The sequence below is a fragment of the Phocoena sinus genome, chromosome 12 (assembly GCF_008692025.1).
Source record: "Phocoena sinus isolate mPhoSin1 chromosome 12, mPhoSin1.pri, whole genome shotgun sequence".
Classification (NCBI taxonomy): Eukaryota; Metazoa; Chordata; class Mammalia; order Artiodactyla; family Phocoenidae; genus Phocoena; species Phocoena sinus.
The window spans coordinates 60,794,317-60,820,497 of NC_045774.1; the positions used below are offsets into that span (position 1 = coordinate 60,794,317).

The 26,181-nt window shown below is 35.9% G+C and overlaps 1 protein-coding gene across 3 annotated transcripts in view; it reads left to right on the forward strand.

Moving 5' to 3' along the window:
* The window catches only part of MMS22L (MMS22 like, DNA repair protein), a 153,121-nt gene that overhangs the window by 104,806 nt on the left and 22,134 nt on the right, over positions 1-26,181 (forward strand). For 2 of the 3 annotated variants that reach the window (XM_032651496.1, XM_032651494.1), the window contains exons 15-21: positions 451-644; positions 5,069-5,219; positions 6,954-7,105; positions 7,917-8,059; positions 13,729-13,888; positions 21,240-21,409; positions 23,627-23,838. In XM_032651496.1, coding sequence (XP_032507387.1) covers positions 451-644; positions 5,069-5,219; positions 6,954-7,105; positions 7,917-8,059; positions 13,729-13,888; positions 21,240-21,409; positions 23,627-23,838 — 1,182 coding nt within the window. The remainder of the gene's footprint in view (positions 1-450; positions 645-5,068; positions 5,220-6,953; positions 7,106-7,916; positions 8,060-13,728; positions 13,889-21,239; positions 21,410-23,626; positions 23,839-26,181) is intronic. The other variant, XR_004352559.1, reaches the window with a different exon arrangement.

The following is a 26,181-nucleotide window of genomic DNA, read 5'->3' on the forward strand; positions in this document are numbered from 1 at the left end:
AGGAAAGTATTTTAGTTTAAAATATCACGCATAAGCCATAAATACTCACTGTCCTCTTGGTACGTCATGCCCTAAAGCTCACAGGAGAAATGGTTTTAAATTTTGTTTTTATGTCTAGATTGTAAGTAAAATCACTTGTCATAGTTGCGTAGTTGCAAAATGCAAACCTTCATTCTGAAGCTGCCTGTTTCTTATTTGGATCTGCCATATTAAAAAGCATATAATTAATGGTTGACATTAGTAATTAACATTAACTTTATGGTGCTTAATATGCCATCATTCATCCATCAAATAACCAGAAATGCATAATGTCTTGGCATAAAGGTTTTAATTATATAAAACAGTTCTTCAGTTTTCATATGGTGTAAATGTTAAAAGCCAATAATGTATTTAAAGAAAAATTTTTGTGAGTATTTGTCGGGTGTTAGCTGTATTTTTATTTCTTTTTAGGAGTATGCATCAACAATTGTGTCAGGAACTTCAGAGGGAGAATGTGGACCTCATTGTGCAGTCTTCATTATCGGCTAAAGAGCGCCACCTTGCTGCAGTTGCCAGTGCACTATGGAGGCATTTCTTTTCATTTTTGAAGAGTCAGAGAATGTCACAGATAGTGCCTCCCTCACAACTCGCGGATGCAGCTGCAGGTCAGCGTTGTTAATTTGCTAATTAGTTTCTCATTTTGCAGACTCTGTCAGTTTTTTCTTCTGTCTGCTTGGTAACAAACCCTTATTTTAGTATGGTGCAATAAATATTTTGTCAACCAGAAAGATGAAAAGAGTTACATATTTTAAAATTAGGAACCTCTGGCTTGTTTATTATTTTCCTCTTAGTAAAGGTAAAAATTAAGTGATCATTTTCTAAAAACAAAAGATCACTTTTAACCTTAAAAATATTGAATGTACGTGAACTTTTCTTATGCATGCATTATTTGGAAAGTAAAGCAACATTTGATTTCTTCTAGTTCGAGTAGTTTATTTTCAAATTGTATGTTCAGATATCTAGTATAAGATGAAGTTGAATAATGAGCAATAAAGGATGTAGCATGAATTCAACATCAAGCAGATGAGCTCAGAATGACATGGAGTATAGAGAATGTTATTGTTCTGACTTCATTAGATTCTATTTTAGGTTGTAATTTTTACTTAATTTGATTATTAGCCTATGGACATGTCCTTAGGCTTTAAGGGACTCTGAATCAGATGAAATTATAGGCAAGAATTTGAATATATGTGCATATATGCACTTTCCCAAAAAGAAGTCATTATCTTTCACAAAGGGATATTTTACCCAATGTATGTTAAGAAATACTGGAATAGAGAGAGATCAATATGGTGACTGCATGTATTTAAGTGCAATTTATATGAAGGTATTTAATGTATTTAAATATTAACTTTTGAAAACCAAGGTTTATTTTACCCTGATGTGAAAGGAAAGCTGAGCTAAAAGCACAACAGAAAAGACTGCATGATATAAATTTTAAAAGACTTTGAATTCTGGTAACACTTGCATAATTAAGACTTTACAGTGATACATAGATTGAAGAATTGTGACAGGGCAACGGTTTTCCAACCAGTGTAATGTCTGTGAAAATAAATATTGATATTCAGTTTAACCAAAGCAGTCATTACTAGCCGATATGACTTATCTTTCTTCCATTCATCATCCCAACTCCCAGTTAGTTACCAAAAATTATATCATACAAGTTGAGTCAGTGCTGTCCTAGGCACTGAAAATAAACAGTATATAGATATAAAGCAAAATATGTGTGGGTTTTGGGTTCATTTTGAAATAAAGACTTCATAGGAGAGAGAAATTTCCTGCATTAAAAAAAGGTTATTGAATACCCACTTTTATTGCCATTGGGGATATACCAATGGGGAAAAAAAAGGACTGCAATTCTTTTTTTCATGTATAAGCTCCATGTTTTCATGGAGCTTATAGTCTAGTGGCGGGGAGAGAACATAAATAAATCAGTAGGTAAAATGTGTAATATGTCAGATGGTGAGATGCTGTGGAGAAAAATAAAAATATAGAAAAATATAGGGATAGGGAAAGCCAGAGGCAAGTTATAATTTTAAACAGAATTGTCAGGAAAACCTGTGTAAGTACCATTTGAGCAAAGACATGAAGGAGGTGAGATATGCAGCTATGCAGCTATGAGCTATGCAGAAGTCCAGAGGCAAGAGTGTGTCTGGTGTGTTTGAGGAACTACAGGAAGCCGTCAAAGCTCTCGTGGAATAAGAAAAGGAGTAAGAGTAGTCAGAGATGGGGTCAAGCAGTTATGGAGAACTACTTTGTGTTCTGCCTTGTACGTAGCTGTGAAGACTTTTGGTTTTACCCTGAGATTAGAAGCTGTTGGGATCTTGAGCAGAGGAGTGATAGGATCCCTCTGGCTACTGGCTGGAGAATAGACTATCGGGAGGTGGGGAGGCCATGTAGGGAACTATTGTAACAGCTCAGAGCTGGGCACCTTGGGCTACAGTGGTAGCAGTAGAAGTGGTGAGAAGTGGTCAGATTTCCAATATGAAGGTAGAGCTGACAGAATTTTCTAAGTGGGTATGATATGGTAAGCAAAACAGATAAAGGGAGAACCCCTTGTTTGAGATGAGGAAGATTGTGGCAGGAGCAGATTTTGTGAGTGAAGACTAGGATTTTGATTTTGGACATTTTTTTTTAATATGTCCATTAAAGTCCAAGTAGGGATGTTGAGTTAGACCCCTGGATAATGAACCTAGGGTTCAGGGAAGAGGTCTAAGCTGGAGATTTAAATTTGGAAACTATGTATATATAAATAGTCTTTAAAGCTATGAACTGGATGAGACTACTAGTAGAGTAAGTACCAGTAAAAAGAGAAGTTTGAGGATAGGGTCCTAGGATATTCCCATGTTCAGATTTGTAGGATAAAGAAGAACCAAGAAAGGAGACTGCAAAGGAATACCAGTGAGGTGAGAGGAAAACCAAGAAAGTATAGTGCCCTGGAAACCAAATGACAGAGCTTTTCAAGAAAGGAGCAGTTATCAACACTTCAAATGCAGTTAATGGGTCCAGTAGGATGAGGCCTGAGAATCAGTCCTTGGATTTAGTAGGATGGAGGTCACTGGTGACCTTCAAGATCAGTTTTGCTGTAGTGGGTAGAGACAAAGGCCTGATTGAAGATATCCAAGAGAAAACGTAAGAAGAGGAATCGCTGACTGCAAATGTAGTAAATCTTTTTGAGTATCACTGTCTAAGAGAAGTAGAAAAATTGGGATGTTAGCTGGAGAAGGAAATGGGGTCAGAGATTTTTTTTCTAATAACATGGGAGAAATTTCAGCATATTTATAGTGCTGACAGGAATGTTTAGGAGTGAGGGAAAACTTGATGTGGCAAGAGACTCACTTGTGTTTTAATGCCCAAGAGAAATGGGATCCCATAGAGGACTTGGCCTCAGATATCCTGTAGTAGCAGAAGAGAAGGCAGAGTAAATGGGCCCAGGTGGAGGTTGCTGGGTAGATGTGGTGGTTCTCCTTTGACGTTTCTCATTTCTCTGTGACGTAGTAAGGTCATTAGCTGAAAGTGAAGATGGGGAGGAGATGCTGGCTTATGATGGAGCAAGGAAAGAAGGTATGCAGTAATCCTCTAGGAGAGTAGAAGACTGAATGGACTAGAGAAATGTGGTAGAAATGATGGCCAGCTCTAAGACTCCACTTAAAGTTTGTAGTCATAAACTTGAAGTGAGATCAGTCAGCATGGTTGTTCACCAGCCATTTATACTGTGTAGGTGTAGGTGCATGTGGGGAGAAGACGAACGATGTAATTAAACAGATGGTGTTTTTTCCAGGCAAGTACAAAAAATCAAGTAAGAAGCAAGGGAGTTGATGGTATATGAAAATCAGTATAATAACGGACCGTGTAATCAAGCTGCCTAAAAAGGGGAAGGAAGGGGAAAACTTGTAGGATCAATGAATTGTAGGTCCTGGTGGAATCAAAGGATTGTTGGATTTGGGAACCTAGAGGAGGAGAGTTGGAAAGGTAGTTCGATGCCAGAAAGAGGAGTCTTCAAAGTGGAAATTATGGTGAGATTGTACTTATGGGTAGTGCCAAGGTCTCTGTATCACCATGGGAGTGAATGGCTAAAGTAGAATGGAAGATAGACTCACTGTAGGAGAGGAGTTCAATGCCAGGAGATTGGAAGAAAAAATCATCACGGACTATGACAGGAGTGCAGTTAGAAAGGATGATAGTGAGCTAAAATCTTCAAGGGATGAGAGGAGGTGAAGGAGGAAACGGTAGACAAATGCAATGAGGAGAGTTAGTGCTGGTGACTTAATCTGATGACCTAAGACTCAAAGCCAAAGGGAGGGGGAAGGGAGAATGGTATAGAAGCAGCCATGTGGACCAAGAAGTAAGCTCACCTTATGTGGGTCCTGTGTATGAGAGTGTGGGAGAATAAATAGCCACCATTTGAGAGAGCTGCATAGGAGCAGTACTTAAGAAGCAATTTATTGATAAACATATAGTGATATAGAGCAGATTAAGTTGGGGAATCCCAGGAAATCACAAAATAAAGTACATTTGTTTACCATGGTGACCTAAGGAATTCTAGTTCCTAGGCTTTGTGAGTTCTGAGGGAAGTGGAGTATCATTGATTGATTGTAGAAGATCACTTTTTACTAGAAGAGAATGTCCAAGGTGAGGAAGAACTCTGTCTGTGGCAGGTGATGGGTAAATTAACTCAATTGGAGAAGAGTGGATGCTAGAAATAATTTTTGTAATGGGTCTTTTGAATGGGAGAGTCACATAAGCAGAGACATCAGGTGTAGAATTTGCCATTTGAGGGGGCCATTATAGATTCATCATGATGATGCTGAGATAGATTATTCTAGACCCTTTCTTGGAGATCCAGATGATTGCCACAGAAGTTTCTTCGACAACATGAATTTAGTTCAGTTTTAGCTTTCTGTTGTATGTTTCTAAAATGTGACATTTTACTATTTAGTGCTAATTTTTAAAAAATCGCTATTGATATAATTTGGGGGGGGGGAGGTTAAAAGATTCTCACTGTGAGTTTTTCTCATTTTAAATCCAGATTTTACTTTGCTGGCAATGGACTTGCCCAGCACAGCTCCATCAGATCTTCAGCCTCAGCCAGTTACATCAATGATACAACTTTTTGGTTGGGATGATATCGTCTGGCCCCAAGTTGTAGCCAGATATTTAAGTCATTTCCTACAAAATAGGTAAGTGTTTTTATTTCAGGTATGCACATTAATGTAAGCCCACGATAGATGAGTTCACTAGGAAGGTAAGAATTTTCACAATAAAAACTGATCTTTACTATATATACTCTCACTTGGGCAGTTTGTTGCTTTTCTGTGTATCAGCATTTTGACAGTATTAATAGTAGGAAAGCTTTCTTAAAACAGTGTTGTTGCTGTTTTGTCAAAACGATTTTTGTAGGACTGCCTCATCCTCATCCTGAAAAGACCTTTCTTCACTCACCATTGTGAAAGAAATTATACAATTAATATTGCTGAATATGTAAGACACTTATATTACTGTAGTTTTAGATTTAATGATAGCTTTCCTCTTCACAGCTAGATGTTTAAAGCTTTGAGTTTTGTGTAGTCATGAACAAGAGACTTCCCCACCCTGAACTTTGGTTTCCGTATCTTTAAGTGTCTCCTGCCATATTACATAAGAGATCTGAGGAACCCCAACAGAAAAAATATGCAATAGATAATAGAAATAGTATAGAATAATCAGGACAATTCAAATAAGAATATCAAGATGAGGGAAAATAAAATAAATACACAAACCTAAGAGACCGGTGTAGGTCTGATCCCAGCTGCCGGCCAGTCAGTGAAAATGAAGAGAGGTATTCTTCTCAAAAGGAATTCATTAAGCAGAGTCATTAATCATTTTCTCACTGGCTTTCAGTTGTAAAGTAAGGGAGTTCACCTTCAATTGGATTACTTTCAGGATCCCTTCCAGCTTAAGATTTCTTTAATAACAACAAACATTTATTTATATTATTTATTAAATACTTTTGCTGAAATTATCTGAAAGGATTTCAGTTTTTAAAATAATATTGTGTGTTAGTCACAGTTGAAGGAACTGAAATGCAAAGTTGGTAAGTAATGTTGGGAAGGTTGTATAAGTAATAAATGACCCATCTGAGTTCTTCTGTTTTGTGTTCTCTTTTTTTATGATAACTTATGTTCAAAGTATTTCAAAACAGTATTTTTAGAGTTATGATTTATATGTATTTTTCAAGTGTCTTAACTTTACATAACATTTATAATTAAGTGAAGACCATCCTCATTCTCTCTATCCTCACTTATAAAATGATTAGAAATCAGACTTAACTAGGCCTTTGACTTTGTAAGATAATTTTTTTTTTTAATCTCATTCAGATGTTATTTTGGAATTCCTTAATAATGACTCCTGTGAGGTGGGGGAGCAGGAAAGGAAGGGATGGGAACGGGATTGGTCAGGAGAGCCACATAGAAATGTATTTTGTCTTTTTACCTTTTTTCTTGGTCATGACCTCTTCTCTGTTTACTCTAAGGGCCACTGTTTTTTATTGTACTTGCCACTTCCTTTAGTATTATCTCACCTGGCTAGTTAATCCCCTTCCTTGTTTTTCTAATTTTAACCGTGTTCTTCTTTCCCTTTCTCCTTTGGCATTAGCCTATATGTATGCCATCAGTGGGAAAAGGAAAATTAAAAACTAGGGCATTACAAATGAAAGCAAGAATATTTGTCTAAAATATCATTTTGTGTGTATCTGTAGAGTTTATTTTCAGCAATGCATGTCTGCATTAGTGTGTTTGTCTGTAAAATAAGTGAGGCCAAGAACTGGGGGATATTAGAATGTTTTCCTTTATTTCTGAATCTCTGTACTCAGGGAATACATTGTCAGGGTTTTGTTTTGGTTTCTCTTTTTAATACCCATCAACTTATTTTTACAGCATGTTATGTGAAGCGCTTTCTCATTCAGGCTGTGTATCTTTTCAAGCCCTAACTATAAGATCATGGATCCGTTGCATTTTGCAAATGTATATAAAAAACCTTTATGTGCCAGATGACTCGTTCATTGATTTAAATACTGAACAGGCAGTTGGTAAGTATTGCAGGTGTTTTGCTTTGTAGATAGCTAAGTATGTTTAAAATTTCCTGTTTCATTATGTAAATTAATAGGAAAGATAAAAAAATGTATTTGTAAATAGGTATTAATATGAACAGAAATTTACTTCCTTTTGCAGCCTGTTTCTTTTTCTTGATATTTTCCTGTAACTGTATAGGACAAATTTCTGTCCTATAAAGATAAAAGAACTTGTTTCCTTGGAAGCTAGGAACAAAAATTTGCTCTCAAATGACGAGCTATTTTTTTACCTTCAAGAAACTGATCACAAAAAAAAGTGGAAATATGAAGTAAATGACCAAATATCACACTGTTAACACCCTATAAAGAAAAATATCCAATTATGAATAATTTCATCCCATTTCCTTGTAATTTTTTTGTTTTTAATATCCCATACAGTTCTGATTGTCTGTAGGGTGTGCCTTATCCTAAACCTATTGTTTATGGCCATTCATAAATCCCACAAAGGCTGGACTGAAAAAATGCTCCAAATTTACTTTTATATATTATTAAATCAGTTGGCTTTACGTGAATAGCTTTTGGGACTAGGACGTTCTTAAGTACTCATTTGTTTGTTTTTAAATGAAGCCTTCTCATAGTGACAGAAACTTAGAAGTTTTTAACAATGTGGAAATTTTAATTTTAAAAGAAATCGTTGTCATGATGAAGAATGATACGTTCTCTGTTCTCCCATATATATCTGTGTGTGTGTGTGTGTATATATATATATATATATATATATATATATAAAACGTAAATTTATAAACATATAAATATTTTATTTTAACAGAAAAAGACTACATGGAACAGTTGGCTGAACTGACAAGGTTGCTATTTAAACTCTCAGAAGTAAAGAATATTCTCTCAAAAGCTCAAGTTGAATATTTACCTATCCAAGAAGGCCCTAAAAAAGCACTTGTCCTGTTCCTCGAGGTATTTTTTATTCATTAATATAATTGTTCAGATCAGTTACAATTATTTTTCTAAAAATCTTGAAGTGTTCATAAAGTTTTTCCATAAAATGAATTATTTTAAATTAAATCATATTACTGGTTGCCGCTATTATAAAATTCTGGGGGAATAAAAATGTGAATCTAAGATATAGCACAACTCACTCTTCAGGACAGCAGAAGAATTACATGTAATAAAAAATAATAAGTGTAAAGAATGCCACATAAAAGCCTTAACTCCAAGTCTGATCTAAATTGTAGGAGTATCTTATTGTTGAAATTGTTAGATAACAATATTCTTCAGGTACTTAAATTTCCTTGTATATGGTCCATAATAGTTCCAGCTTAATGTTTACCACCCTGTAATGAACAGTGTAAATTTTACAGTAAAATTTTAGTTTATGCAGCAGAAGCACCAACTACTTCATATCATAGCGTGGTTGGGGATTTAAAAACCAACCCATTTGTTTTATTTTGCCTGTGTAATAAATAGTCCCATTCAACATTGTATTTTTAATTATTAATTTTGTAGGAATCTGTCTTATGTAATACTCTTTGTTTTATAGCCTAACTGAGGTCGTTAATGTGCTTGGAGTAGTGCTTTTGTAAGCTATTCACAGTAAAACTTAGTTTATTTTCCCACACAGTAGTTGGTATTAACTGCAACGAAGATCCTTACAATCCATAAGCTCTTTCCATAAATGTGAATTCTTCCATTGGTTTTCATTAAGTTAAAGTAAAATTGTTACAGTTAGAGATATCATATAAATCCTAAAAATATTTCGTAGTAGTAGATGTAGATATAAAATACGTATTTCTCTGGAGCCTTTTATTTAGTTGTTGATTGGATCTCCATCATTAATTAATTCAACACCTAAGCTGGGGACCATACTGGACCAGAAAGGGAAGTAGAAGTCATGCACTACACTGATCATTTTCGAAGGCTCTCCTAATTTAATCCTATCCAAATTAATTGCTTTTTAACTACTCACTAAATAATAGTTGTTTGCTAAATGCTAGATAGTATTATTTGAGGACTTCTTGGGGATTTGAAGAACCAAAAGAACTAGTCCTTGATCTTAGAGAACTTTTACTTGTCTGAGAATACAAGACATACACAAAGGCTAAAATAATAATATAAGACAGTATATGCTAAATGTCAGTTAGTTGATAAGTCAATCAGTAGGTTAAGAATTCAGAGCATCTTGGTATAAGAAGTTAGATTTTATCCTGTGAACAGGCTTTATAAATTTTTAAGTAGGTCTGATTTGATCAAATGACTTTAAGAAAATTGGTAACAATAGAGTAAATTAAAGGTGCAGGAGCACTAATGCCAGAAGCTAGTGAGTTTAGGAGGAATTGAAGATTGCACTCTGGGATTTTTGAATGATTATGAAATAAATACTGTGTTTTACCAGAAAAATGATGACCTTAAGGAGAAATAGGAACATCGTGATTTAGAGTGGGGCAGAAGTAGGTGAGGAGTCCAATTTTAAACCTGTTTAGTTTGAGGTTGTGTCAGGGGTGCTCGTGGTCACCCCATCCCAGGTGCTATTATGATTCACTAGGAGGACTCACAGAACTCAGCATATAGTTGTACTTACATCTATGACTTATTACAGTGAAAGGTTTCAAAGTACAGTCAACAAAGAGAAGAAGTTCGGGGGTGAAGTCTGGAGAAACCAGGCACAGCTTCCAAGAGTTCTTTTACAGTGATATTACCCTGGAGATGCTTAATTCTCCCAGCAAGGAATTGGGACAACACCTATGAAATCTGTCAACCAGGGGAGCTCATTAGTGACTCAGTGCCCAGAGTTTTTAATGGGGGCTGGTCACCTAGGATCTGTTTGTTTGGCACTTTTAAAAATCCGGACTCCCAGAAGGAAAGCAGATATTCAGTATAAACTGTATTGGTTGCACAAACTGTTTAGGCACAGTGAGCCATTCTTATTGGGAGGTGATGGGGAAAATCTAAGGGTCCAAAAACCAACCAAGGACCAACCTTGCAAATAGGCCTCTTAAGGGTAATGCAATTGGCCCCTGCTATATTAACTCTTCTCTGCACAGAAATGATAGTGTGACATGAAGGTGAGGATAGTCAAGGCACTGAAAAATATACGTCTCATAGTCTGGGGAGGTTAAGGCTAAACACAGAGAAATATTGAAATCTAGGGCACTGGTTCTTAAATGTCTGTTTCATAGACCTCTAGGAGTCACTAATACTTTTCAGGGGTTCTGTGAGCTCAAAACTATATTGGTGTTTGTACAAATAGCGTAAAAGCTGTAGCAGAAATCAACACCATGGCCCAAGATTATACTAGTAGTCAGTATAATTTTCAAGGCCATGCATTCACAGAGGGGGAAAAAAGCCAGTTTGACTTAAGAGTATCATTAATGAAGCAGTAAAGTTACTAATTTTAATAAATTTTCACCCTTGAGTACATGCCCTTTTAGTATTCTGTGAATGACAATAGGAAATATCTTTAAAGTACTTTTGATGCATATGAAAGCAAGATTGTTGTCTAAGTGAGAGCCACTTATGTGATTGAGTTGTAAGCTGAACTGACCGCTTTTACCGTGAAAGAACAACTGACAAAGTATGGTTATTCAGACTTGGGTATTTGGCAAATATTTTCTTAAAAATGAGCCTATCACTTCAAAGAAGTCAACTGACAGCATTTTTTGCTAGTAACATAATTTGAGCTTTTAAGAAAATTAGAATTTTGGAACATTTGTATTTGTCATCATGAGCTTGAGAGTTTCTTGATAATTAAAGACTTTCTGACAACACTGGTGATATTAACAAATATGATTTTTTTTAAATATGGACAATGAAATGTGTTGTCCAAATTGGGAAGCTGTATAACTCAATGAACCAAAAATTTTCAGATAACAAGTACAGGCTTTTTAGAAAGTATGCATGTGTGGAAAACATTCATTCAAAGCACAGGACAGACCAATAGCTTATAACGTAGCAGAGAACAGAACATACATTGACATGATTTTGGATTCCGTATTACAACTAACCTTTAAGAAATACCACTTGTCAAGTTTTGGTGTAATATCAAAGAGGAATTCCCACAATTATCTGAAAATTTTTTTTTTTTTTTTTTTTTTTAATTTATTTATTCATTTATTTATTTTTGGCTGTGTTGGGTCTTCGTTTCTGTGTGAGGGCTTTCTCTAGTTGTGGCAAGCGGGGGCCACTCTTCATCGCGGTGCGCGGGCCTCTCCCTGTCGCGGCCTCTCTTGCTGCGGAGCACAGGCTCCAGACGCGCAGAGCTCAGTATTTATAGCTCACGGGCCCAGCTGCTCCGTGGCACGTGGGATCTTCCCAGACCAGGGCTTGAACCTGTGTCCCCTGCCTTGGCAGGCAGACTCTCAACCACTGCGCCACCAGGGAAGCCCTGAAAATTTTATTAAAATACTTTTTCCTCTTCCAACTACATATATTTCTGAGACTTAATTGGTTTTTTTTTGCTCTTATTTTTATGATTTTTCACTCTTCTACATTACTGTTCTTTTTCTATCTTATATTTATACTTAGAAAATTTATTTTCAGAGGCTTGTTCTTTGTAATATCTAAATTGAAGACTATAAATTCTTCATTTAGCACAAATTTAACTTCATCCCACAAGATTTATTTGCAATATCTTCATTATTTTGTATTTTAGAATATTTTTCAATTTCCATTGTGATCTCTTGTTTGATGTATGGATTAAATATGTATGTCTTTCTTAATTTTCTAATATTGACAGAAATATTGACTTAACTGTTTTTATCTGCAACATATTGCAACAGCTTGTATGCAGAAGCAGATATGAGAATGTAACTGTCTTCTCTTAAGCTAGACATTAAAGAGATTTGCAAAGATGTAAAAAAAAATGCCACTTATCAGTATTTTTTTTGGTTTGTTTTGGAAAAGAAAGTTATTTTTCACTAAAAATATATAACTTATATTAACATAATGTTTATTATTTTTTAAATGAATAAATTAAATTTTTCTATTGTAATTTATAATATAAATATCAATAGATATAGCCCAAATGATAAGCTTTTTAAGATCCTCAATTTTTAATTGTGTAAAAGGGAACTGAGACGAAGTTTGAGAATTTCTGGTCTAGGGAAAGAAGTATAGAGAACCAAGGGCAGAGAGCTAAATGGAAAAGGGGATTCATCAAGTATATCTCTTATTCTCATCTGTCTACCTCCCAATCGTCCAAGTTCACTAGGTTCCTTATCTTTTCCTCCATTCTACATTTTATCATCATCATGGCTAACTTTAATATAACCTTGGATAACTTATCTTGAGCCCTCATTTCAAAACTTCTCCAGTAGTCTTTCAGTGATCTTCACTTCTGCTGTCATTCACCTACTGCCATGACTAATCACTGAACCATGGCATCACTTGGAGCATCTGAAAACTCATTGACTATCACTGCCTTCCTTCCATTTCTCTGAGTGACTTCATCATGACCTTCCTCTCTCTTTTCTCCAAGCGCAACATTCTGTCAAGGTCTCACTTTCTTCCTTATCTACCTTAACTGAACCCCTTGGAGGCCTCACTTCAACTACCCTTAACCAACACACTCACAATCTTCCATCCTTTGTCTTATCGTTACACCAGCAAATCTTCAACTTTGGATCAGTACAACCACCTGCCTTCTTTCCTTTGTGTTATTTCCTGAGAGCTGCAGGAGAAAAATCACATAACCGTGCATACTGGTGCCATTCATGGTCCAATTTGGGTAATTGAAATTCATTGTTAAGTTCCCAGTAATGGCTTGGAAACTTTACTACTCTCCTCAAACCTTCTAACCCATCTCTAGCCAGTTTTCTCTTTATTCTTTTTTTTTTAACATCTTTATTGGAGTATAATTGCTTTTCAGTGGTGTGTTAGTTTCTGCTTTATAACAAAGTGAATCAGCTATACATATATCCCCATATCTCTTGATTCTTCTAGTGACTTCTCAACTCTTCTTTATTCTCGCCTTCCCTCAACTCATCCTCTCATTTATTTCCCTTCCTCTTCTCACTTCACCATTATTCTCTACTACCTCACCTCACATTTCTCTCCTCAGCCTCCCCATTTTGCCATTTCTACCCTTTGTACCTCATCCTTTTTTTCCTCTGAGAAAGTTAAGCTGGCATCTAATGGCTTATAAAGAAAATTCTAGGAAAAAAATCAATTCATATCATAAAGCTGAACTTTATTTATGGAGGTCTCACTTGTAAGAGTCTGTTAACCTCATCTATAGGTCTTTTTTGTAGGAATTTGGGGATTTAGAATTCCCAGTCATGTCTTAGGGATATGGTGAGCCAACCTGTTTGGAATGCTTGATGTGATTTGGTTATAAGCTTCTCGTATATCAGTTCCGGGTATCTTTTACTAATACTTTGCTGACTCATAATTATTGGTGAACTGATTTTTTAAATTTTCCTTTAACCTTTATTTTAATTATAAAAGGCCAGATAATTCTTTACCCGGATTTTAATTGCTATGAACATTTATAGGAAAGTTAAGGATGAAGGCTTAAATGTAAGTGATGTGTGTGTGCATGTGTGTGTGTAGAAAGAGAAATTATGTTTATTTTTCAAAATCTGTATTATATAAAACTTGGAATGCTAAATCATGTTTTCCCTTATTTATAGGCTGTTGGTATAACTTACGGGAATCTGCCGACACTTTCTGATAAATCTGCCCTGGTCACAAAGTCCTTAGAATACCTTGGTGAAATATTAAAATATATAAAACCTTATTTGGGAAAAAAAATTTCCAGTGCAGGTCTGCAGCTGACTTATACGATAATGGGTATGTATTCCTGACATTATTAAAACTTCCCTAGGTTGAGCCTATAGTATCGTGATGGATAGGAATGTACTAACACACTAGCTAAATCACACTGCCGTCTGTACAGTCTTAAGAATGATCTGAAAGACAGTGATTTAGTTTAAAATAATTCATGTTGGCTTTCAAGTGTATCTCTGTCTTGCCCCACCTCCTTTCAGAACTTTTCTTGTTATGCTTGGTTAATATTAAAATTCATTATGATCAATACAGAAAATATACCAACTCCAGTTTGCTACCAATAGTCTGTTTTGAATCACTAACCTTGTGAATGCCTGCATAATTAAAATGGTACTTTTTTCATTGCTTACCTATGCTTTGTTAGAATTTAAAACATCAGAAAGCCATCACTTTCTTCTGTTTTTATGGTCTGCTCTGTATGAAGGAGGTCAGGAAAGGATTTATTACAGCGCTAAAGATACATATGCTTCAAATCTTGTTTCTCACAATACTGTGTTTTCTTCTTTCAAAAAGAATGTGTCTGTTCTATAACAGCAGAGTTCATTCTTCTTTAGGAAGTCAGTAATTTGAATATCTTTGTTCACTAAAACCATGTTGCTAACCAAAACTAGGGACTGGATAAAGGGAAATGAGAAGGATTTCCTTAGAAGTTTTTATACAGAATTTAAGGTTTTTTTTTTTTTTTTTTCTCTGTGGCCAAAACCTTATATCTGTTCCCTTTGATCTTGTGAACATATGAATAAACCTGATTTGGGCTGTCTGAAACCTTTTATCTTTGTTGTGAAAGATAAAGGAGAATGTGAAAATGTGTAAATATGGATGATGTAGAATGTAGTGAAAGCAATAGTAGCAATTCGGTCATTTTAATTTTAAAGAAACATAAATGAGAATTTATTATAAATTTAATTTAGTAAGATGTAGATGAACATTTCAGCATTTAAGCTTTTTTTTTAGTATCTTTATTGGAGTATAATTGCTTTTCAATGGTGTGTTAGTTTCTGCTTTATAACAAAATGAATCAGCTATACCTATACATATATCCCCATATCTCTTCCCTCTTGCGTCTCCTTCCCTCCCACCCTCCCTGTCCCACCCCTCTAGGTGGTCACAAAACACAGAGCTGATCTCCCCATGCTACGTGGCTGCTTCCCACTAGCTATCGGTTTTACATTTGGTAGTGTATATATGTCCATGCCACTCTCTCACTTTGTCCCAGCTTACCCTTCTCCCTCCTCGTGTCCTCAAGTCCATTCTCTAGTAGGTCTGCATCTTTATTCTATATTCCCGTCCTACCCCTAGGTTCTTCATGACCTTTTTTTTTTTTTTAGATTCCATATATATGTGTTAGCATACGGTATTTGTTTTTCTCTTTCTGACTTACTTCACTGTATGACAGACTCAAGGACTCAAGGTCCATAGCAGTTAAGCTTATAATTTATTAGTTGCTATTAGATTTTTGCTAAGCTAAATGTATGATTTCAGAAGTATGTCTGTATTTTACAAAATATGTGATTGTCTTATCAGGAGCTGCAAAATCATTTGGATTGGTGATACATAGACCCGTGTCAAAATTCTCCTTATGAAGAATTGAGGGCCTTCTTTGTTTTGTTATATGGTTGAGTTTTTGATTTAGTGGCAGGTGGATACTGTATTCTTTGCCTTTGTCTAGATCTCAGAGACTGGGAAAAGAGTACACTGCTACAGTGTTACCCGTTTTGTCAGCAGAAATAAGGAACAAATAATTTACTGTCTTCTACACGTACAAAGTTTAGAACAAAATAGAGAAAGAGCAAATATAAGCTTTTGAGAGTTAGAACCTCTTCTAGGTGTGCTGGGGTTGGAATATCACATCCACCTGAGGGAAAGAGAGCTAACCACGGAAACACTGTGCTTTGCTCTCCTGGCCTGCTCCTCCCTGAGGATGCCTCTGCTTTTTGCTTGCAAGGCTGCTAGTGGGAGGTGCGAACTGTTGACAAAACCCCTCCAGATTAAGGTGTCTGGGGTCTTCACTGTAGCTGGGTGATTTCTGAGAAAGCAGGATTGATCTCTCAGTAGTATCTTCCACTTTCCTCCTGTTTATATCTTTTTTTTTCCCCCTCATTCTTTATATCTCTAATTTTCCTGTTTCCATGCCTTTCCTTTTGATCATCCTTCTTTCTTGGGATCATTCATCCCCTTTGGTCTTTGTAATTGAAATTCTACCCATGATCCTTCAGGGTCCAGTCCAGGAAGACCTGCTCTCCCTGACTGTGCTTCATCTGTCCTTCTGCTCTGACATTTTTTGTAGTTTACCACTTATTATAATTATCTGTCTACTTGGTGAGCCCCCACGAAAATTTAAACTTGCTTATGGTTAGTGGCCGTATCTTTAGAACTTTTTATTCCCATAGTCGTATTGTATTTTGGACAAATAAGAACATTTAGTGAGTTTATTTAGTTCATTTAGTATGTCAGGCACTGGATTGGGAACTGAGGATACAGTGGTTAAAGAGCTTCTGCATTGTAGAAGATGCCATATACTAAATAAATATTTCTGGAACTTAATTATTTTATAAACCTAGCTAATAGTACATAATGCATTTTGTAATGTTACTAAATGAGCAAAGTTACTTTCTAACTATAAATACATCTAAAAATATATATTGTAATGATCCCAATTCTTTTTTTAAGGCTTAGTATATACATAGAGTAGAAAATAAGTTAATATGTAAGAATTCTAGTGTGATCCAACAGCACATTAAAAGGATCATATACCATGATCAAGAGGGGTTTATTCCAGGAATGCAAGGATTCTTCAATATACGCAAATCAATCAATGTGATACACCATATTAACAAATTGAAGGAGAAAAACCATATGATCATCTCAGTAGATGCAGAGAAAGCTTTCGACAAAATTCAACACCCACTTATGATAAAAACCCTGCAGAAAGTAGGCACAGAGGGAACTTTCCTCAACATAATAAAGGCCATATATGACAAACCAACAGCCAACATCACCCTCAATGGTGAAAAACTGAAACCATTTCCACTAAGATCAGGAACAAGACAAGGTTGCCCACTCTCACCACTATTATTCAACATAGTTTTGGAACTTTTAGCCACAGCAATCAGAGAAGAAAAAGAAATAAAAGGAATCCAAATTGGAAAACAAGACGTAAAGCTGTCACTGTTTGCAGATGACATGATACGCTACATAGAGAATCCTGAAGATGCTACCAAAAAACTACTAGAGCTAATCAATGAATTTGGTAAAGTAGCAGGATACAAAATTAATGCACAGAAATCTCTGGCATTCCTATACACTAATGATGAAATATCTGAAAGTGAAATTAAGAAAACACTCCCATTTACCATTGCAACAAAAAGAATAAAATACCTAGGAATAAACCTACCTAAGGAGACAAAAGACCTGTATGCAGAAAATTATAAGACACTGATGAAAGAAATTAAAGGTGGCACAAATAGATGCAGAGATATACCATGTTCTTGGATTGGAAGAATCAACATTGTGAAAATGACTATACTACCCAAACCAATCTACAGATTCAATGCAATCCCTATCAAACTACCACTGGCATTTTTCACAGAACTGGAACCAAAAATTTCACAGTTTGTAGGGAAACACAAAAGACCCCGAATAGCCAAAGCAATCTTGAGAAAGAAAAATGGAGCTAGAAGAATTAGGCTCCCAGACTTCAGACTATACTATAATGCTACAATAATCAAGACAATATGGTACTGGCACAAAACAGAAATATAGATCAATGGAACAGGATAGAAAGCCCAGAGATAAACCCACGCAAATATGGTCACCTTATCTTTGAGAAAGGAGGCAAGAATGTACAGTGGAGAAAAGACAGCCTCTTCAATAAGTGGTGCTGGGAAAACTGGACAAGTACATGTAAAAGTATGAAATTAGAACACTCCAGGGCTTCCCTGGTGGCGCAGTGGTTGGGAGTCCGCCTGCCGATGCAGGGGACGCGGGTTCGTGCCCCGGTCCGGGAAGATCCCACGTGCCGCGGAGCACGGGAGAGGCCACAACAGTGAGAGGCCCGCGTACCGCAAAAAAAAAAAAAAAAAAAAAAGAACACTCCATAACACCATATACAAAAATAAACTCAAAATGGATTAAAGACCTAAATGTAAGGCCAGACACTATCAAACTCTTAGAGGAAACCCTAGGCAGAACACTCTATGACATCAATCACAGCAAGATCCTTTTTGACCCACCTCCTAGAGAAATGGAAATAAAAACAAAAATAAATAAATGGGACCTAATGAAACTTAAAAGCTTTTGCACAGCAAAGGAAACCATAAACAAGACCAAAAGACAACCCTCAGAATGGGAGAAAATATTTGCCAATGAAGCAACTGACAAAAGATTAATCTCCAAAATTTACAAGCAGCTCATGCAGCCCAATAACAAAAAAACAAACGACCCAATCCAAAAATGGGCAGAAGACCTAAATAGACATTCCTCCAAAGAAGATATACAGAATGCCAACAAACACATGAAAGAATGCTCAACATCATTAATCATTAGAGAAATGCAAATCAAAATTACAATGAGATATCATCTCATACCAGTCAGAATGGCCATCATCAAAAAGTCTACAAACAATAAATGCTGGAGAGGGTGTGGAGAAAAGGGAACCCTCTTACACTGTTGGTGGGAATGTAAATTGATACAGCCACTATGGAGAACAGTATGGAGGTTCCTTAAAAAACTACAGATAGAACTGCCATACGACCCAGCAATCCCACTACTGGGCATACACCCTGAGAAAACCATAATTCAAAAAGAGACATGTACCAAAATGTTCATTGCAGCTCTATTTACAATAGCCAGGACATGGAAGCAACCTAAGTGTCCATCAACAGAGGAATGGATAAAGAAGATGTGGCACATATATACAATGGAATAATACTCAGCCATAAAAAGAAATGAAATTGAGTTATTTGTAGTGAGGTGGATGGACCTAGAGTCTGTCTTACAGAGTGAAGTAAGTCAGAAAGAGAAAAACAAATACCGTATGCTAACACATATATATGGAATCTGAGGAAGAAAAAAAAAGGTCATGAAGAACCTAGGGGTAAGACGGGGATAGACACAGACCTACTAGAGCATGGACTTAAGGATATGGGGAGAGGGAAGGGTAAACTGTGACAAAGCGAGAGAAAGGCATGGACATATATACACTACCAAACGTAAAATAGATAGCTAGTGGGAAGCAGCTGCATAGCACAGGGAGATCAGCTCAGTGGTTTGTGACCACCTAGAGGGGTGGGATAGGGAGGGTGGGAGGGAGGGAGACGCAAGAGGGAAGAGATATGGGAACATATGTATATGTATAACTGATTCACTTTGTTATAAAGCAGAAACTAACACACCATTGTAAAGCAATTATACTCCAATAAAGATGTTAAAAAAATAAAAATAAAAAAGCTAGTGTGGCTCTCTTTGAATTGTGGGAGTTGTTCCCCACAAGTTTTCCATATTTTCAGCTTTATCAGTAAATAAGTCATAGTTTATAGCCAGGAAAAATACTAGGTTTCTTACAAAGCCACTCTGTATTTAAACCTTTCTCAAAGTTTTTTTACTTAAAAATTTTCTTTTTCTTTGCATTATTAATTTCCTACACACCCGAACGTTCTTTGCTGAAACTTTCAAAGTAGGGGCTTGATATTGCAGTAAAACAAATGTGTCGTCTCTACTTTCTCTGAACTCATAAAACTTAAGGTCTTCAGCCAAGTGTTTTAACCATCGCACAAGATAAAATACAAGGGTAGATGATGCGTTTTGGGTTGGAAGTTCCTTGCTCCGTTATAAGTTAATACCTGTGTGACTCTTAAGAGTGATACGAATCATTTCAAATGTTGATGGTGATGGCAGTTCGTCTTACTGGTATACTAATGTTGCTTAGAATGTGAGCTTTTCTTACATTGCTGTCATTCTCAAATTTCTCACTCACTGAAAGAATGAGAAGCCAGCATTATTTAAAATATTGCTAAGTGAGCATTGTGTTTCTTTATGATTGATTATTGTATTTCCTTTTACAACAGAAGATTAATGTTGCTGCTTGTTGTTCTTAGAAGTGATTATTAGTTTGGTTCTTTTTTTTTTAAAACATCTGTATATCCTTCTATAAGCATATTTTTGTTTTCCTTCAGAGCTTGAATTTTAAACTTTTTGTTTTATGGAAGTGACTTTGAATTTTATCATCTTTTTTGCTTTTCTAAGATGGAATAAAATATAAAATATAATAAAATATAGTTTATGCAGCACATGTACCATTGCTGTTTGGACAAGTACTTAATGTTCTCCTTTTAAATTCATATTTTTCAGTAAAGGAGACCTCAATTGCAGTAATATACTCTAAAGGAAAGTATATATCCGCTCTTAATTACTTTATTAAACAAAAGGTGCTCATTTGATAAGTTTTACTATCATTAAATGTAGCAATTGACAGACTCCCATCATCAAAGCAACCATAATATATTTCATGTAGTAAAGCAGTCTGTTTCTCTTCTTTTTTTTTTTTTTTGTGGTATGCGGGCCTCTCACTGTTGTGGCCTCTCCCGTTGCGGAGCACAGGCTCCGGACGTGTAGGCTCAGCGGCCATGGCTCACGGGCCAAGCCGCTCTGCGGCATGTGGGATCTTCCTGGACCGGGGCACGAACCCATGTCCCCTACATCGGCAGGCGGACTCTCAACCACTGCGCCACCAGGGAAGCCCTGTTTCTCTTCTTCTGAATCAAAATTTAAATTCATTTTTTGCTCATGTTAAATAACTGAAACTTATAAAAACTGAAGTTCCAGGAGGTTAAGTGATAGCTTCAAGATGTTACAGCTAATCATTTTTCCTGCTTTAACAATTAAATTTAGTTATACCTCTTCTTGTTGCAAACTGGGTTGAGACAGCCTGTAAATTTAATGTAAAATATGAAGAAATAAGGGTATCAATAAAATGGAGAGTAGTATGATGAAACCCAGGGAAAAGTGAATATAAACTATAAATTTGCCTCTGAGTTTCCTAGCAACCAAAGCAAAAAGAGAGATCTGGTTAATTGCAACATTCAATCTATATATTCACATAATGTATAACCACACATTGTGTGTATGTATTAAATGCCAGTTGCTCAGGAAATGTATGTTTTTCTTGGCCCAGAACTCAGAGAGTTGTCTCTTTAGTGAAATACTTGACGTAAGTCTTTTGACTCTTAATACATGTTTCTTCCTATTGCCAACTTTAACTTGGTCCTACGTGTTATAAATATACTTTTGTTCAGTGGAATGACAAAATTTTCTGGTTAGAAGATAACCATAATTTCTTACTGCTCTTCTGTGTTAGGAACTCTTGTGAAATCATGGGCACAGATCTTTGCCACCTCTAAAGCCCAAAAATTACTATTCCGGATCATAGACTGTTTACTGCTGCCACATACAGTATTACAGCAAGAGAAGGAGCTGCCTGCACCTATGTTGACTGCAATTCAGAAGAGTCTTCCTTTGTATCTCCAGGTATAGTAAGTGTGCCTACTTAAAAGTTAAAAAAAAAAAACTGACACCTGCCTTAAAACAGTTTACTAATTGCAGATATCAAAACCATACATTGTAATCCTAATGTACATGTGTGATGTTGCACTTCCATTGAACAGGTTTAAAATTCCTTTTGGTTTGGGCTCTGAATACAAAGATGGAAGAGGCAAAAGCTCCACCCTCGAGAAACTTAAAGTTGATAGAAGAGACCAACCAGCAGAGACACTCCCAGCAGTGTGCTCAGTATTTTCCTTAGAGGCCTCAGCTATCCGTCAGCCAGACTGGGATGAGGAGATGCAAGAGAAGATAGCTGAAGTAAAGGATATTAGGTGTTAAAGAGCAGAGTGGGTAGGAGTTGAAGGACTGTACCTGTCAGAGGGAGCACCATGTAGAGGGCATAAGCTATAAGAAAACATGACACATGGGGAAAAAGCAAATAATTCTGGTGTGGCTGGAGGCTCATACAGGAGGGGCCACATAGTGAAGGGTTTTGTGTGGCATAGTAAGAAGTTTGGACTTGTTCTTGTAATACATGGAGACTGTTGATGGATTTGGGGCAAAAAAGTGGGAGTGACATACCATATTTACATTTTTAGAAAGGTGATTCTGGTCAACGTTTAGGTTGTTGTGGAGGTTAGATTGGAGACTTGGAAGGTAGTGAGTAGTTCATTATCTGAAGGTTTTGAACTAAGGCAGTGGGTATACAGGTGCACAGCAGATTTTAGAAACATTTAGGATCTCCAGTCACAAAGTTGCTGAGTGTGTGTTGTAGAGTAACAGAAATAGAACACTTCCTAGATTCCATGGTGGCTGCTTATGTCAATCGCAGTGTGGAGTGCTTGCTCCATGCGGCCCTCTGAAACCAAAACAGTCCACTTAATAAGAATTCTTATAAACTTCCTAAGTTGAAAATTTTGGTAAGTTATCCATTTGGCAGAACTGACTTGGAGCTATATCTTTGATTTCTTAAAGGTATAAGCTCTTCTCTTTAGAATTTTTTAAAAGTATCCATTTATTACTTTATCTTCTTCTGATATAACATGCTTTTCCTCAAACAGAGCTTTCCCTCTTCTTCATCTGTCTTCTGTAGGGGTGGGGGAGTCCATTGGTTTTTTGTTTTTTTTTTTCAGTTGTTATTCAAGTGCTTACGTTTTTAACAGCTCTGTGCTATTTTTCATTAGAAATAAACTTTCAAAATCTCCTATTGGGTAAATACCATTTATAGTTAAAATGGAGACATGACAGTCATTTCTGATTATTTCTCTGGAAAAAACCACATTGTGAATCACAAAGTACCAAATTATAAATGAACTTTTAGAGCATAATTTGTTGCTCTGTTGGTGATTATTTAGTAAAATGCAATATTTAGTAATATTAGCAGGAAAGAATTTTATTTCTCAGGGTGTTGGTTTGTTTGTAAGTATCAAATACTGCAGTCCATATGGAAGTATCTCATTAACTTCTATATAAATAGAAGGGATTAAATCAGCAGACATATAACAAGACATTGTGAATTCCGTATGACCTTGATCAAACTCTTAACTTCTCTAAACCTCAATTTCTCCAGCTGTAAAATCAGAGATAAAATAACACTAAGTCAGTGGGGCTGTTTTTTGAAAAATTTAAATGGAATAATGAATATAAAGCATGTGGCACAGTGCCTGACATATAAAAACCTCAAAATAAATTGTCATTATTCTGAGTCTTAATCTTCTGCATTTCTCTCCTTTTGTTATTTTTTTAAAATTTATCACGTTTCTTAACATTGAAAATTTTTAGCATAAATTTTATAGTCTTAGTCAGACAAAATGACCAGTACCATAAGTTTAAAAATAGACTAAAATGTATTTTATAATTTTGTAATACATATATATGTAGCTGATGAGTGTGGTGGTGAAATTTTCTAAAGATGAGAGGCAGAAGGAAGCTTCATCTGTCTTCCTACTCTTCTCCCCTGCCTCCTCTGGGTGTGCCCCCAATACATGTATGCTTGGTTAGGTACCACTGCATAGGTGTTACCCAAGGTCAGCTGCTCCCTGAGCTTCATACAAACATTACCTGTTGATGATGGAAGTTGTTCTTGTTGATTGTGGTAAGTTACAAATTCTGATATAAATGCTTGGAACAAAATTAGTAACTTCCTAAATCTTTTTTTTTAACTTTACCTTTCAGTATTTCTCTCTTTTTTTTCTCCTGTAGGGCATGTGTATCGTGTGTTGTCAGTCTCAAAATCCAAATGCCTATTTGACTCAGTTACTAGGGAATGTTATTGAGCAGTATATCGGGCGGTTTCTTCCAGCTTCACCACATGTTTTAGGTCTTGGACAACATCCTGTTTTGTTGGCATTGAGAAACTCAGCCACTGTTCCACCGATGTCATCTCTAAAGAAATGCATTGTACAAGTCATAAGGTACATCTAAATATTAAAAATAGGTGGTATTTACAATTTTTTATTCTCTATAAAAAAATAACAAAGCATCTCAAAAGTATTGGCAATCCTTAGGATACTGAGTTTAGAAACTTTTTTGAGAAGCATTATCTAAGAATTTACCAGAATGACTTGTCAGCCTAAGACAGTGCTCTTTATATTGCTTGTCTTCTCTATGTAGCTATTATTTTTCTTATATATGTCCCAAAGGTATATATATATTTTCATTAGATAAACACTAATTGTATTTTGTACTGTACAAAATGAAGTAATTGTATTTAATAAAAGATGGTTAAGTGAAAAGATAAATGCTAATATGAAAAAGGAAGCAATATGAAGTCCTATTTTTGTTAGTCTACTCTGTCTTAATAACTCAGTTTATTATTAGGCAGATGAATCAATGAAACTTCTTAGGTTTTCTACTAAACTCCAATTATCTATAACAGTAGAAGTTATCTTTTTTTTTGTCTTCATGAGGTATTTAGCTTCACACGAAATTAGTTTTTAAACTTTAAGATGCTGTGGTGATATAGATTATTCTTGTCTGGTTTTCTTTCCTGTGTTTTTAATGATCTGGTAGCTTTAATGTCCTGATGTTATCCATCACCTCACATGACAGAATCCCATGTCTAAGATCTGTTCTGCCTTCCGACCTTTTCTGTGTGTTGCTAGTGTTCTGTTACTCGGGTTTGAAAGCTTTACATTCTTTGTTCCCTCCCCTTTTCCAGCATTTGGCAAATGATTGTTTCCTTCCCTTTTCACGTCTTTTCTCTTATCACATTATACCTGGACTATTGCCAGTGTCCTAACTACTTTCACTTATCTCTTGTCTTTTCTTCCAGTCCCACCTAAACAATTCCCCCAGATTACTTTTCCTAAAATATTGTTCCAGTATGACAGTTCCCTGCCTTCAAACCTTTATTCACTCCTTTTTGACTTGTGGAATAAACTCCATACTCCTTAGCTCTCCGTGATCTGTCACTTAACTTTTCCAAATGTAATACATATGGCATCATATATTGTTACAAGCCCTAATGAGATGGGTTTAATTATCACCCCCCAAAATGCTTTACATCTCCCTACCTCACAGCTTTGTTCATACCATTTTCTCCATTAAAATGCCATCCCTCTGGGCTAAATACGACCTAGACTTTATGAGACCTACACCTAATATCTCAGTGTACCATGATGCTTCTTTCCTTCTTCTGGAGTCACGTGCTCTTGATGATTCAATTCACAGAATCATGATATTTTTGCCTAACTTGTGTCTGAATTTCCAACAAGATTACAGTACGCTACCACTGTGTTTGAGACATTGCATAGGTAATTTTAGTACAAACCAAACGACAAGTGCTGAAGTGAAATCGAATCCTTAAGGTCTTAAAGTCGTTAAAGCCCAGTGTTTAGGATCTTGGCTGCTTTCCTTGACTTTCCTATTTACTTTGTATACAGTAAAAAATGTTTTTCTTATGATTTCTAGTTGAATACCTAAACACATAACAATTCCTTTTTCTGTCTTTTTAAACACTCAGGAAAGAAATAGAGATTGCCTCCTATGACTTCCTCTATTCCAAGCTTTTCTACTCCTGGAGTTCCCCATCTTAGGGCCTCTTCTACTGAATTCCTAAGAATTCTGGGATTATCTTTCAGAGCACCTGTCACACTGTATTATAATTGTCCTTTTTTTTTTTTAATCTAACTTTTCCACTGAACAGTGAACCCCATGCTTTCAGAAACCATATTTTACACTCTTGTTCTTAGACTTGTACCTGGCACACCATGTACTAAATAAATGTTTTTTCTAGGCATTGGGAATTCATTATTAAACAAAACAGATAAAAAGCGCTTGCCGCTCAAAGAGTGAATGAATTTTGTAATATGTAATGTTTGTTGGAAGTCATTGTATAGAGTAGAAATGATGAAGGCATAGTTCTGCCCTTAAGGAATTTATAATCTTTAGTGATTTCTATGCCCCATTTTGGCAAATTATTATTGCTTTGCAAGTATATTTAGATATCTAGCTTAGATTTAGCTATATCTGACACTTATTCATATTGTCTTGACTTTTTAGAAACTGAACAATTTTCACTTTCATTTATTCACTTAAAAAAAGTACACTGAACACCTGTTATGAGCTGAGACCTGTTCTAAGAGGTAGAGATACAAAAATGAATCAGATAAATTATCTTTATGACCTCTGTTGAGTCCGAATGCTAAAAATTGTCCTGCTTTAAGAGAAGATATTATATTCTAAATTACCTCTCTGATTCTTTTACTTCATAAGGGAAGGAAGGAGGTAGGCTGGAATGGGAAGATGATTTCTAG